Source organism: Sabethes cyaneus, chromosome 1 (assembly GCF_943734655.1).
Source record: "Sabethes cyaneus chromosome 1, idSabCyanKW18_F2, whole genome shotgun sequence".
NCBI lineage: Eukaryota > Metazoa > Arthropoda > Insecta > Diptera > Culicidae > Sabethes > Sabethes cyaneus.
In genome coordinates, this window is record NC_071353.1 from 73,514,997 (window position 1) to 73,527,050 (window position 12,054).

At 47.1% G+C, this 12,054-nt stretch overlaps 2 protein-coding genes across 2 annotated transcripts in view; both read left to right on the forward strand.

Moving 5' to 3' along the window:
• The window catches only part of LOC128745825 (uncharacterized), an 82,378-nt gene extending 81,284 nt beyond the window's left edge, over positions 1-1,094 (forward strand). Inside the window, exon 2 of the mRNA XM_053842897.1 lies at positions 805-1,094. Coding sequence (XP_053698872.1) covers positions 805-1,094 — 290 coding nt within the window. The remainder of the gene's footprint in view (positions 1-804) is intronic.
• A 6,414-nt stretch (positions 1,095-7,508) lies between these two features.
• Positions 7,509-9,941, forward strand: LOC128745826 (uncharacterized). Its single transcript, XM_053842898.1, has 3 exons — positions 7,509-7,566; positions 7,853-9,066; positions 9,153-9,941. Exons 1-3 carry the CDS (start codon positions 7,509-7,511, stop codon positions 9,939-9,941), a joined length of 2,061 nt encoding a protein of 686 aa, XP_053698873.1.
• The last annotated feature ends 2,113 nt before the right edge of the window (positions 9,942-12,054 follow it).

The following is a 12,054-nucleotide window of genomic DNA, read 5'->3' on the forward strand; positions in this document are numbered from 1 at the left end:
TGTATTACTCGTTCGCTCTAAGCGAAGCTCGCGTCTCAGTGCCATTACCGCGTGGTGAACAATAGTTGTTGGTGCGGTTGGAGATTTCGGACTCCCTGAAGCACTGCGCGTATATATCACGTCGCAAGAGCTCAAAGCTACAAATATTTTATTTAGTGTACGCCTGCATGTGTATAATCTGTTGACTTACAATTTTGTATCCGATTGATTTTAATAACCGCAAACAGAAGAATTTAACGTTTATCAGACTTTAAGAACTATAAAATAATGTAAGATATAAATTTAGTTTAAGAAAATGAATATTAGGTTTACATTTTAATTACTTTTAAGCACGGATTTTAACTACTGGTTTAGTCTTAACTACAACTGATTTGTTTTTGACAACTACTACTTTGACAGCTTCACTGTTATGCTTTTTGATGATATTCTGCTGGTCTTTGACAGCTTACCGATAACAGCAACCGTGACGGCACCGACCTGACAGCTACTATCTTCACAACATCTCGAACCGGTTCGCGTGCAACATTCTCCCCCACGTGTCGCCAGAAGTTAAGATTCGGTGTCACCATCTTGCTGTATATCCAACAACGCAAGGTTGCATACTGCCCGATCTCTCAGCACTACTCCATTCGTAGTCCGAACATCTTCACGACGAGGTACACCGTCTTTTCCAGGATATGTCTTTATTACAAGCCCCCTGACCCAGCGGTTCCTCACACTTTCACCCCCTATCATCACTAAGTCGCCTTCCCTGACTGAACGAACATCGTGAAACCACTTGGTTCGTCTCGCAATCGTCGGCAGGTATTCCTTTAGCCAGCGACACCAAAATCCGTCGAGTGTATGTTGGATCATGTTCCAACTCCCTCTCAATGCCATTCCCGTATCAACCGGCTCCTTTTCCGGTTGCTTCGCCCCACTGGAATTCAACAGGAGGAAATCGTTCGGCGTCAGCGCTGCATGATCAGCAGTTTCAAGCGGAACAATGGTCAACGGACGAGTGTTTATCATGTGTTGTGCGTCTTTCAGCAATGTCTCCAACGATTCGTCGTCCAGCTTTCGTTCAACAGGTAGCGATCTCAGAGCTGCCTTGACTGACCGAACCATCCTCTCCCAACAGCCTCCCATGTGTGGTGAAGCAGGTGGGTTAAACTTCCACTGAGTAGTGGTATCAGTAAATATACTTCTGAGCCCAGCATTGATCCTTGTAATTTCCTCCTTCAACTCTCTACTGGCGCCTACAAAGTTCGTTCCCCGGTCAGAGCCCCTACTAGCGATAAATCTGCGCATAGCCTTCTTACAGGAATCTGTCGACAAACTGTACACTAGTTCCAAATGAACAGCCCGCGTTGTTAGAGAGCGACCCATCTTTTTTCGATTTTTCGGCCAACCTTGACGAGATAGGGCCCAAAATAGTCTATCCCGACATATGTAAAGGCTCGCATAAACGGTGTCAGTCTCGCTTTGGGGAGTGGACCCATCCTCGGTCCACAGGTTTCGTCACTCGGCACATAATGCAACGCTTCCTGGCTAGTCGCACTTCCACTCTCAGTTGCGGAATGTAGAACCTTTGCCGAACTTCGTTGGTCACAGTCTCATCATTGGCGTGTTTGAACTGATGATGATACCAGTTCGCAAGCTTTGATCCGTGTATCGACTCTTAATACTCCGTATTCGTCGATCACTGGTGCCAACTTATAGAGCGGACTCGAGCATTCCAACTTTCGGATTTTGCCTGTGGTTGGCTGTTTATTCCTCTTTAGACTGGTTACTTCGTCTGGATACGTTTCGGACTGTACAATACGCCAAATGCTCCGCTCGCCTTTCTGCAACTCCTCACTCGAGATGTCGAATCCGATTTCCAATGGCTCCTTCTTGCTACGTCGTTTACTGTTGTCTATGTAACGTTGAACGTACATAACGCATCGCAGCAATCGTTCCCATTTCGAGAATCGTTCAAATTTTAATGTGGATTTCACTACGAAGTGGCTGCAGACATAGGATGGTCTAAGCTCCGCTACCGGCTCCAATATCTTTTCTCTGCAATCTTTCGGCCATTCATGTTCGTCTTCATACAAAAACTTGGGACCCTGTATCCAGCGACTGTCCGATTCAAACGAAGGACCTTTCCCCCACTTTGTAGCTTCGTCTGCCACGTTGAGGTTCGTGGGAACCCAGTGCCATTCCTCCATCGTGGAGTTGCTTAGTATTTCACTCACGCGGAACGCTACAAATGGACGATAGCGACGTAAATCGGATTTCAACCATAGCAGCACAGTGTTTGCATCACTCCAGAAGCAGGTTCGTGTAACAACCAGAGAATGACTTTGTACGATCGTTTTTCTCAACCGAGCTCCAATCACGGCTGCCATCAGCTCTAAGCGAGGGATTGAAATAAGTTTCAAGGGAGCTACCTTCGTTTTAGACGCTACAAGGCTACAGCGAACTTGGCCCTGGTCTACGATACGGAAATATGCGCAGGCAGAGAAAGCCTGCTCACTTGCGTCCACGAAGATATGCAGCTCTAGAGACTCATAACTTCTTGGGTCGTATCCAGGGAAATAACAGCGAGGAATCTTAACACTGGCCATTCGTCGAAGAACAGTAAGCCATTGATTCCATCGATCGAACACATTCGAAGGAATCCTACAGTCCCAGTCCACGCCGGCTCTCCAAACGTCTTGCACCAGAATTTTACCGTGGATGACAAAGGCCGCTACCAGTCCGGATGGGTCGTATATGCTCATTACGATACGAAGCATTTGTCTTTTAGATAGAATTACAGTTCCTTCCACCAGTTGCCGAACGTCGTCTCCCACATTCAGCACGAATAGGAACTCATCTGCATAGGGATCCCAAACGATGCCTAAGAGGCGTTCAAACTGTCCTTCACCCACAAGGCGTTTCACTGCGGCTGGATTTTTCTCACCGATTTGATCCAGGACGGTTTGGCTGTTAGAGATCCAATTTCGAATAAAGAATCCACCAGCTGCGTGTACTTTCGCACTGTCTAACGCCAGCTTTACTGCCGCGTCTAATGTATCGAGACTGTCCAAGTAGTCATCGACATAGTGCTTTTCCTTGATCGCCCGCGCTGCCTCAGGAAAATTAAGTGCGTTTTCGTCGGCATTCTTGTTTTTCACAAATTGCGAGTGCGCTGGGGAACAAGTTGCGCCGAAGATCGCCACGTCCATGACCATCGTTTCTAACGGTAGCTCTGGCGGGTCTCTCCACTTGTACAGTTGTGCACTTCGGTCTTCTGGTCGGATGAGTATCGTACGGATCGTACTTTGGATGGAACATTTGCATAATATCTGCGCAAATGGCCACCTCTCGCTCACGAAATCCAAATATGATCTTTAACAACGGCGCCAGCAGGTTTGGGCCGCTTAACAATTCCGTATTCAATGAGACACCGTTCACTTTAGCTGCTGCCTCCCAGATTAACCTCACTTTGCCAACTTTTTTCGGGTTCAGTACAATTCCCAATGGAAGGACCCAAGTTCTACGTGGATCAAACCCCGCCAACTCTACTGCGGTAGCTTTATGTGTGTAGCCCTTTTGCTGCATTTCGCCAATTTGCTGCCGAATCTTGCCAAACAGTTCATGATACTTACTCAGTCGCTTCTCCCGGTACTTGTGTCGCTTTTCCGCCATCAATTCGCTATGTGGAAAGCACACGTAATCGTTTTTCCACAACAGACCTGTATGGAACCTGCTACTTTCAACACGCATGGTTGTTTCTTCTAGAATCTTCTTGGCCCGCTGCTCTTCCGCATTCTCGGCTGTTGGTACTACAGCAATTCCCAAACTTCCAAGCGTAAAAAACTCTTTAACATACTCCTGAAGCTCAGCATCGGCTGACTTCGTTTGAATATACATCTGGTAATGTGGAATCGACTGTGTTTTTTCATGTAGGCTACCGTAGACTGCCCACCCCAGACACGTCTTTGTTGCTATTGGCTCACCAGTACGTCCCTCACGGAGTTTGAGCGTCGCCAGCAAATGCACGTTGTTCAAACCTATCAATATACCTGGAACCGCTGCCGTGAAATTCTTTACCGGTAGCCACTTAAGGTACCCAAATCGTTGTTGCATCTCCTCAAAGTGGAATGTTTGCTCCGGTAAACCCAAATTTTCAATTACATAGGCCTCCGCTACCTTGAATCGCTTACTACCACCCGCTGCCGATATTTCAAGTTTCACCTGCTGTGTGTCATGCAACTTCTTCTGAATTCCACCGGTCCAGTGAACATAAAGAGTGACGGGTTTTCCCTCGAGTCCAATCAGCTCTGCCAATGAACTCTCTATCATTGTAGGGGGAACAACAGTTTGATTTGGGCGACATTTCGGATTACTTCCGAGTGGGGCGGCATTATCAAACGGTACATGTGTTCCCTTGGCATTGAACGAGGGGATACAATGTGTACTTCTTGGGATACTCGTGAAAGTTGAGTAGTTTGAATGATAACCAACTGGTGACGTAAAGGAGTACTCGTCACATTGTTCATTTAGTGATGCAAGGCTGGGGGCATGTGTGTGTGTTCGAGTTACCGGTGGAGGAACCTGTGCGATGCGGCCTGCGCTTGGATTTCATTAGTCTCACGACCATTCACTAGGGCTATCTTCTTCTGCAGCTGGTCATACGCCGATTGTACCTTTTGCAAACGTTGAAGTTCTGCATCTCGATCTGCTAACTCCCTTCTAGTCTGCGTCCACAGGAGTCTTGCTGCTCTCGGACCTGCAGCTGCTGTCGTAGGTCTGCTTCCCGTTGACGTTGTAGTCCCAACATCTTTTCCCCCTCCTGCAGCTTCCTAATTAAGTCATTTTCCCTGTCGTCCGGCTTACTCGTCTCCTGTTCATGTTGGTTTTGTTGTTGTTGTTCATGACGCTTTCGCATTTCGTCGGTTTGCTTTCGCCATTCATCGTACTTTGGAACGTGCTTCCGAATTGTACCTGTTGTAGTTATACGGGGAGTCGTGTCGTTCAACATATCAACAAAACTCCGAATATGCACAGAAGCTAATTGAGAAACATGATTTTGGAACTCGTAGTCCAAGCTCTTCCCTTCAGCGTTAGCTCTATTAGCAGGATTTATTCCACTGATCGCGTAAGCCAGCTCGTTATCGGCTGTACTACCAGGTACAGATGTTGCTCTATCGTCAACATTAATAGCAACCGGTAACGTTTGCTTACTGATTGGTTTTGAAGAGGGGTGCACTTGATCGCTCATAGTGCCTGCATCTGCTACTGCATCGCCGGGCAAATTACTTCCACCACATGCTCCGGCTTTCTCTACATTCAGATCTTGTACCCACTCCCGCGTCCGACTGGTACGACTTCTAACGCTCATGGTTTCAGACGACCCCGCCTTGTTTATCAGGTCATACTTTCGTGCAAGGTACTCTTTTTCTCGCTCTAACTGCGCCAACGCCGCTTTCTCCGTCAACAACTTTTCCTCCTCAATTCGTTGCAAATCAAGAGCTAACCGCTGGGCACGGGAACTCGATGTAGTCAAGTGGCTGTTTCAGAAACTGCTGGTTGAACAGGAATGGGAACGGGACGTATGCATTGTATACAAGAAAACGAATTCGATTTTGCCGTTGCGTTATTTACTCCGGCACAAGAGAAGTGGTACCAGCGGGTACAATCTTTACACTGCACCATGAATTGTTCGGCCTAATTAGGACGATCGCAACCACCGCATTCCTTTTCGTCTCCCCGGGCATCTTCGCCGATCTCCGAAACCTCGAGCTTATTCCTTGATGACGTCACAGATGCACACTCATGTTGATCGTCTTCAGTTTGGAGGTTAGCTACCGCTGCTTCTCGTGTTTGAGATCGCGTTTGCCGGATGAATGACTTCCGAAGCATTGTAGCTTTTTATCCGAAAGTTCTTTGAGTTTCTGTTGGTGCGGTTGGAGATTTCGGACTCCCTGAAGTACTGCGTATATATATCACGTCGCAAAAGCTCAAAGCTACAAATATTTTATTTAGTGTACGCCTGTATGTGCATAATTTGTTGACTTACAATTTTGTATCCGATTGATTTTAATAACTGCAAACAGAAGAATTTAACGTTTATCAGACTTTAAGAACTATAAAATAATGTAAGATATAAATTTAGTTTAAGAAAATGAATATTAGGTTTACATTTTAATTACTTTTAAGCACGGATTTTAACTATTGGTTTAGTCTTAACTACAACTGATTTGTTTTTGACAACTACTACTTTGACAGCTTCACTGTTATGCTTTTTGATGATATTCTGCTGGTCTTTGACAGCTTACCGATAACAGCAACCGTGACGGCACCGACCACCTGACAGCTACTATCTTCCATAACATCTCGAACCAGTTCGCGCGCAACAATAGTTTAAGCACCATTTTGTTTCTGGGACAATGGATAAGCTTCTTAGATCTAGAAAATCCCATGCGCCGCGAATTGAGCGCATTACAAAGGTGCTAGAGAAGCTTGAGGATGCCGATAGCGCTGATCCGGAAGACGTCGCAGCGGAATTGGATAACCTCAACAGTGTCTGGTCATCGTATCTTGCAATTCATCAGAAGATCCTCAACACCGTCGACACCGATGCTGCTTACGACGAGGCTATGAGTCATCAGATGGCCTTTGAGGAGAAGTACATGTCAAGGGGTTAGTGAAATTGCAGAGACGAGTGGGTGTGTTACCCACCGAACACGAGGATACGCTTTATCAACAAAATGGCGGTAATACTAGCTTCATCGAAATCTTCGTGCAACAGCAAGCGCAGCTTCTACGAGCTTTATCAGGAAATGCAGTGGCCACATCATCTCCGGACATCCCAGCATCTCTTACAGTACACCCTGAATTCACCCCGCTGCCGGATCTCAGGCTTCCAAAAATGGACCTCCCTATCTTCAGTGGGAATTATCTAGAATGGCAGTCGTTTTATGATCTCTTTTGTGGCTCAGTTGATCAAAACCCGTCGCTGCGTCCGAGTCAGAAACTTTATTTTCTCAAGACTCATCTGGCAGGTGAAGCAGCTACGCTTGTATCCCACTTGAACGTCGAGGATGCAAATTATCTGCTGGCCCTACAAAAGCTAGAAAGCCGCTACAATAAGCCCCGCGAAATTGGAAATTTACACATCACACGTTTTTTGAGCCAACCTGCCTTGACATCATCGTCCAGTGCCGGGTTACGCTCCCTCCATGATGTGTCAGATGAAGTGATTCGGGCTTTAACTGCACTTCAACGTGAAGGACGCGACATTTGGCTGCTCCATATCATCTACGAAAAGCTCGACCAGCAAACAAAGGAATTGTGGTGCCAAAAAATAATGGATATGAACGAGCCCAACATCACCGTCGCCGCACTGTTGAAATTTATAGTCAATCGGTGCGGTGCTCTACAATCATCTCAACCTGTTCGAAAAACCTATTCGGGAACACAATGCATCGATCCCAGTTAAATCGCCATCGCCGTGATATCCGTACAGGTCAACGTCCTCTCTCGTAGCTACTGACATGCCACCGTCGGTATGTGGCATTTGTTTGAAAGCCGGTCATCAGCCATATCAGTGCGGTAAGTTTGTTCACGCTAGCCCAACTGACCGTTGTTCGATGATTTCCAGGCTCAAGCTATGCCAAAACTGCCTGAAGCATCACAGCGGAGAGGCTTGCAAGGCTGGATCGTGCAGAAAGTGTAATCAAATGCATCATACACTTCTCCATCAAGCATTCCAGTCATCTAATAGTTCGTCATCGTCGGCAGTTAATCGTACATTCCCGGCTGCATCTTAAGCACTTATCTCGTCCATCAACTTAGCTGACCATCTGGATGGGTCTAATCAATGTGCTGTTACTGACAGCCACAGTCGATGTCTTCGATAAATACGGTCGTCGCCACGCAATCCGCGTGGTACTTGATTGTGCTTCGCACCTGAGTTTCATTAGAAAGGACCTCTGCGACCGTCTGGGTATAGAAAAATCACCAATCGATTTGGATTTTCAAGGAATATCAGCAGCTAGCTCGCATGCCAACATGGGCACGTCGGTCACCGTTGCTTCAAGATGCTCTAATTATCGTACAACGATTCCATGTGCAGTTTTGGACCGAATTTCGGCTGATCTTCCGCTGCGGCCAGTGGACATCAGTGACTGGCCAATTCCCGACTCGGTTTATTTGGCCGACCCGCAATTTCATCATCCTGGGAAAATTAGCCTTCTACTAGGATTACAACCGTTTCTCGACTTTCTTGAGCCAGGACGTATAAATTTGGATACAGATGGTCGTTTCCCGATTCTGCAGAACACAAAACTTGGCTGGGTGGTTTCGGGCCGCTACGAGGCCATCAATTCTACATCAACTTCCAGTGCGTGCTTAATTACTTCTCCGAATAAGGTACTTTCTCATCAGCTGCAAAGGTTTTTCGAAATCGAGGAGTACATCAACCCGGAACCTCATTTCAGCGAAGAGGAGAGAAACTGTGAGACACACTTCGAGCAAAATACCGTTCGTGATCAGTCGGGCTGTTTTGAAGTTCGTCTTCCATTTCGTGAAAATCCTAGCTCCCTTGGTGCATCCCGTGACATTGCCGTCAAGCGACTCGGACACATAGAGCGAAAATTAAATAGATCGCCCTCGTTGAAAACTGAATATCACGCGTTTTTGCGAGAATACCTAAATGCCGGACATATGAGTTTGGCTGAAATCCCATCACCCAAAGGGGCAGTATACCTACCACATCACTGCGTTCTGAAGGAGTCCAGCTCCACGACAAAGTGCCGTGTCGTGTTCGACGCTTCGTCAAAAACGGCCAGCGGGAAATCTTTGAACGACGTTTTGATGACCGGACCGGTGCTGCAAGATTCGTTAATAAATATTCTCCTGCGTTTTCGCATTCCGGCAATCGCACTCACTGGGGATATCAGGCAGATGTATCGTATGGTGAAAATTTCTGCATCGGATCGAGATTATCAGCGGATACTATGGCGATGGAAGGAAGAGGATCCAATCGTTGAGTATACACTTAATACCGTCAAAGCCAGCGTCATACTTGGCTACAAAATGCTTCCAGCAATTGTTGAGCCAAATTGCACACACAGATCCTGACACGTTCCAGAAAGCTTCGCTGGGAATTTACGTCGATGACGTTTTGACCGGTGCAGATTCCCCCGAAGAAGCACAACGATTGCGACAACGACTTTCCGAATTGTTTGCTACTGGGGGTTTTCATCTCCGCAAGTGGGCATCACTCCTCAGCTTTAGAAGGCGTTCCTGAAGCCGACCTCGAAGTAAGGATCCCCATCGAGCTCCACGAAGACGACACTATAAAGGCCCTCGGAATCCACTGGCAGCCGTGCAGCGATGAGTTCCTGTTCTCTTATCAACCTTACAAGAGCTTTCAGCCCACAAAACGCATTATATTATCCCAAATCGTCAGCCTATTCAACCCTCTCGGCCTGCTGGCCCCCGTCATCGTCATGGCGAAATTAGTGATGCGAGAACTGTGGGAGCTGCAGGTGGACTGGGATGAAACTCCCCCGGGTGAGTTAATCATCAACGATTGGCTAACATTAGCACAGAATCTGTCGTCTCTCAATTCATTTCAGATCCCTAGACGCGTGATCGACCCACGAGCACTGGTGAGACTCTTCCTGCGCGGCTACAGTGACGCTTCCGAGAGGGCCATGGGCGCCTGCATCTACGTCCGCTCCATTGATAAAGCCGGCAACCGCTCTTCTCAACTACTTTGTGCCAAGTCTAAAATTGCGCCGATTGGAAACAACAGGTCTACGATTCCCCGGTTGGAGCTGCATTCAGCGGTCATGCTGGCAAAACTTATCAACAATGTGTCTGCAGCTTTACAGATCCAGTTCCACGAGATACGTGCCTACAGTGATTCTCAGGTCGTACTGGCTTGGATAGCCGGTGGTGCCTCGAAATGGAAAACCTAAGTGGCGAATCGCGATGCGAATATTGCCACACTCTTACCGTCGATCAACTGGTACCACGTGTGCACGCAGGATAACCCAGCAGATCTAATATCCCGAGGGGCCCTACTGGTCGCACTACAAAAAAACTTGCTTTGGTGGCACGGACCAGATTGGCAACACTCTTCACCTTCCGTCGTGCTCAACACTACACAGAGCAGTCAAATTAACCGTGAACGCAATGCTACTGCAGTAGGCCTCCTTTCCGTCCATGAAAATCAATTTTTAGACGACATGCTGGCTCGTTATTATCCTAACAAGCAGATGCTTTTGCGAGTCACGGCTCGTCTTCTTCGTTTCGCCTATCGTGGTCCCGAACGTTTGTCCGCTGCTGAGCTGGATAGAGCTCTAATCATATACGTTCGACACACGCAACATACTCACTTCGCGAATGAAATTCAGCGCTTAATGGAAGGTAGGTCGGTTGCAACTGGAAGTCCCATCTACCAACTGGATCCACAACTTGACTCGGACGGAGTCCTCAGGGTGGGCGGCAGACTTCGGTTGTCAAAGCTATGCTACAACACAAAGCATCAAATATTACTTCCACGACACTCAGCTTTGACTTCATTAATTCTACATGACGAACATATTAGTAATCTTCATTGCGGACCGCAAACGTTATTAGTAATCTCTCGCCGTCGGTTCTGGATTCCTTATGGAACGACTGATGCCCGTAAAATCTGTCGGCAGTGCATTACTTGTACTCGTGTGAGACCCGCCCCGTTACGCCAACAAATCGCTTAGAGCCGCAACCTGTATTCTCAGTAGTGGGCATTGATTATGCCGGTCCAGTCAGCATAACTAATCGCAAATCAAGAGGAATCGCCTCGAGCAAGGGCTATATCGCTCTATTCGTTTGTTTTGTCACCAAAGCCGTAGCCCTGGAAGCGGTGTCTGATCTAACTACGCCAGCGTTTTTGGCTGCCTTTACAAGATTTTCAAGTCGGTACGGTTTACCAGCGCGTGTGTATAGCGACAACGCTACAAATTTTCGGGCTGCTGCGAAACTGCTGAAGGAGCTGAACGCACTTGTCAACTCAGCTGAATATAAAACGACAGTAGCGGATTTTTTGCCGATCAAGGTGTGGAATGGAGATTTATCCCCCCTCGCTCCCCTCATCATGGTGGCCTATGGGAAGCTGGAATAAAGGTGGCAAAGCAGCTTTTATCGAAAATATCAGGCAACTACATATACACGTTCGAAGAGCTCTCTACGTTGCTAGCTCAAGTTGCAGCTTGTATGAACTCGCGGCCCATTGCACCGATCTCCAACGACCCTAGTGATCCGCAGCCATTAACTCCGGCTCACTTTCTTATTGGACCACCATTGACCACTGCGCCTGAAATTAACCAACTCGAACGCCACATCAGTTCCATGACGCGGTGGCAATTTGTTCAACGGAAGGCACAAGAATTTCGCGAGCGCTGGCAGAAGGATTATGTTCGATCACTCCATTTATTTTCGTAATGGTAGAAGTCAACAGTCAACTTGAAACCTGGAGACTTTGTGCTTATTGTTGGTGAGAACGAAAAACCGAAGCAATGGCCACTAGGACGAATTATGCTGACACACCCCGGCCAAGATAGATTGGTGAGGGTGGTGACCGTAAAAACTCGTCATGGTGTGACTCAAAGGGACATTAGACGACTTAGGTTGATACCGATGGATGCGGATGAGTTTGTACCTTGGCGTTTAGGCAATGAAATTCCGGACCGGAATTTGGTGGGCGGCTTATGTAGGAACGTAAACTGCGAACAACCTCAGCTTGACGAAGCTGTTTAGTTTCACGCCGCTACTACACAAACCTCTGATAAGCCAACCTGCACATTTCACACAATCTATATACACGTTTGGCTTTAAGCAAATTATCTATTGTTATCACTTATCACACACTATCAAATAAACTCACTTTCAATTTGTTACTCGCCTGGTCAACACCAGTTTTTTCGAACGATCCGTCCGTCGCGATTTCTTCACTCTGAATTTTTCTCAAGACCAACGTAAAGTTGGCAATCGTCCCCCAACATACTTTTCTAGAATATAGTAACTTGCTATCGTCAATATTTGCAGAGG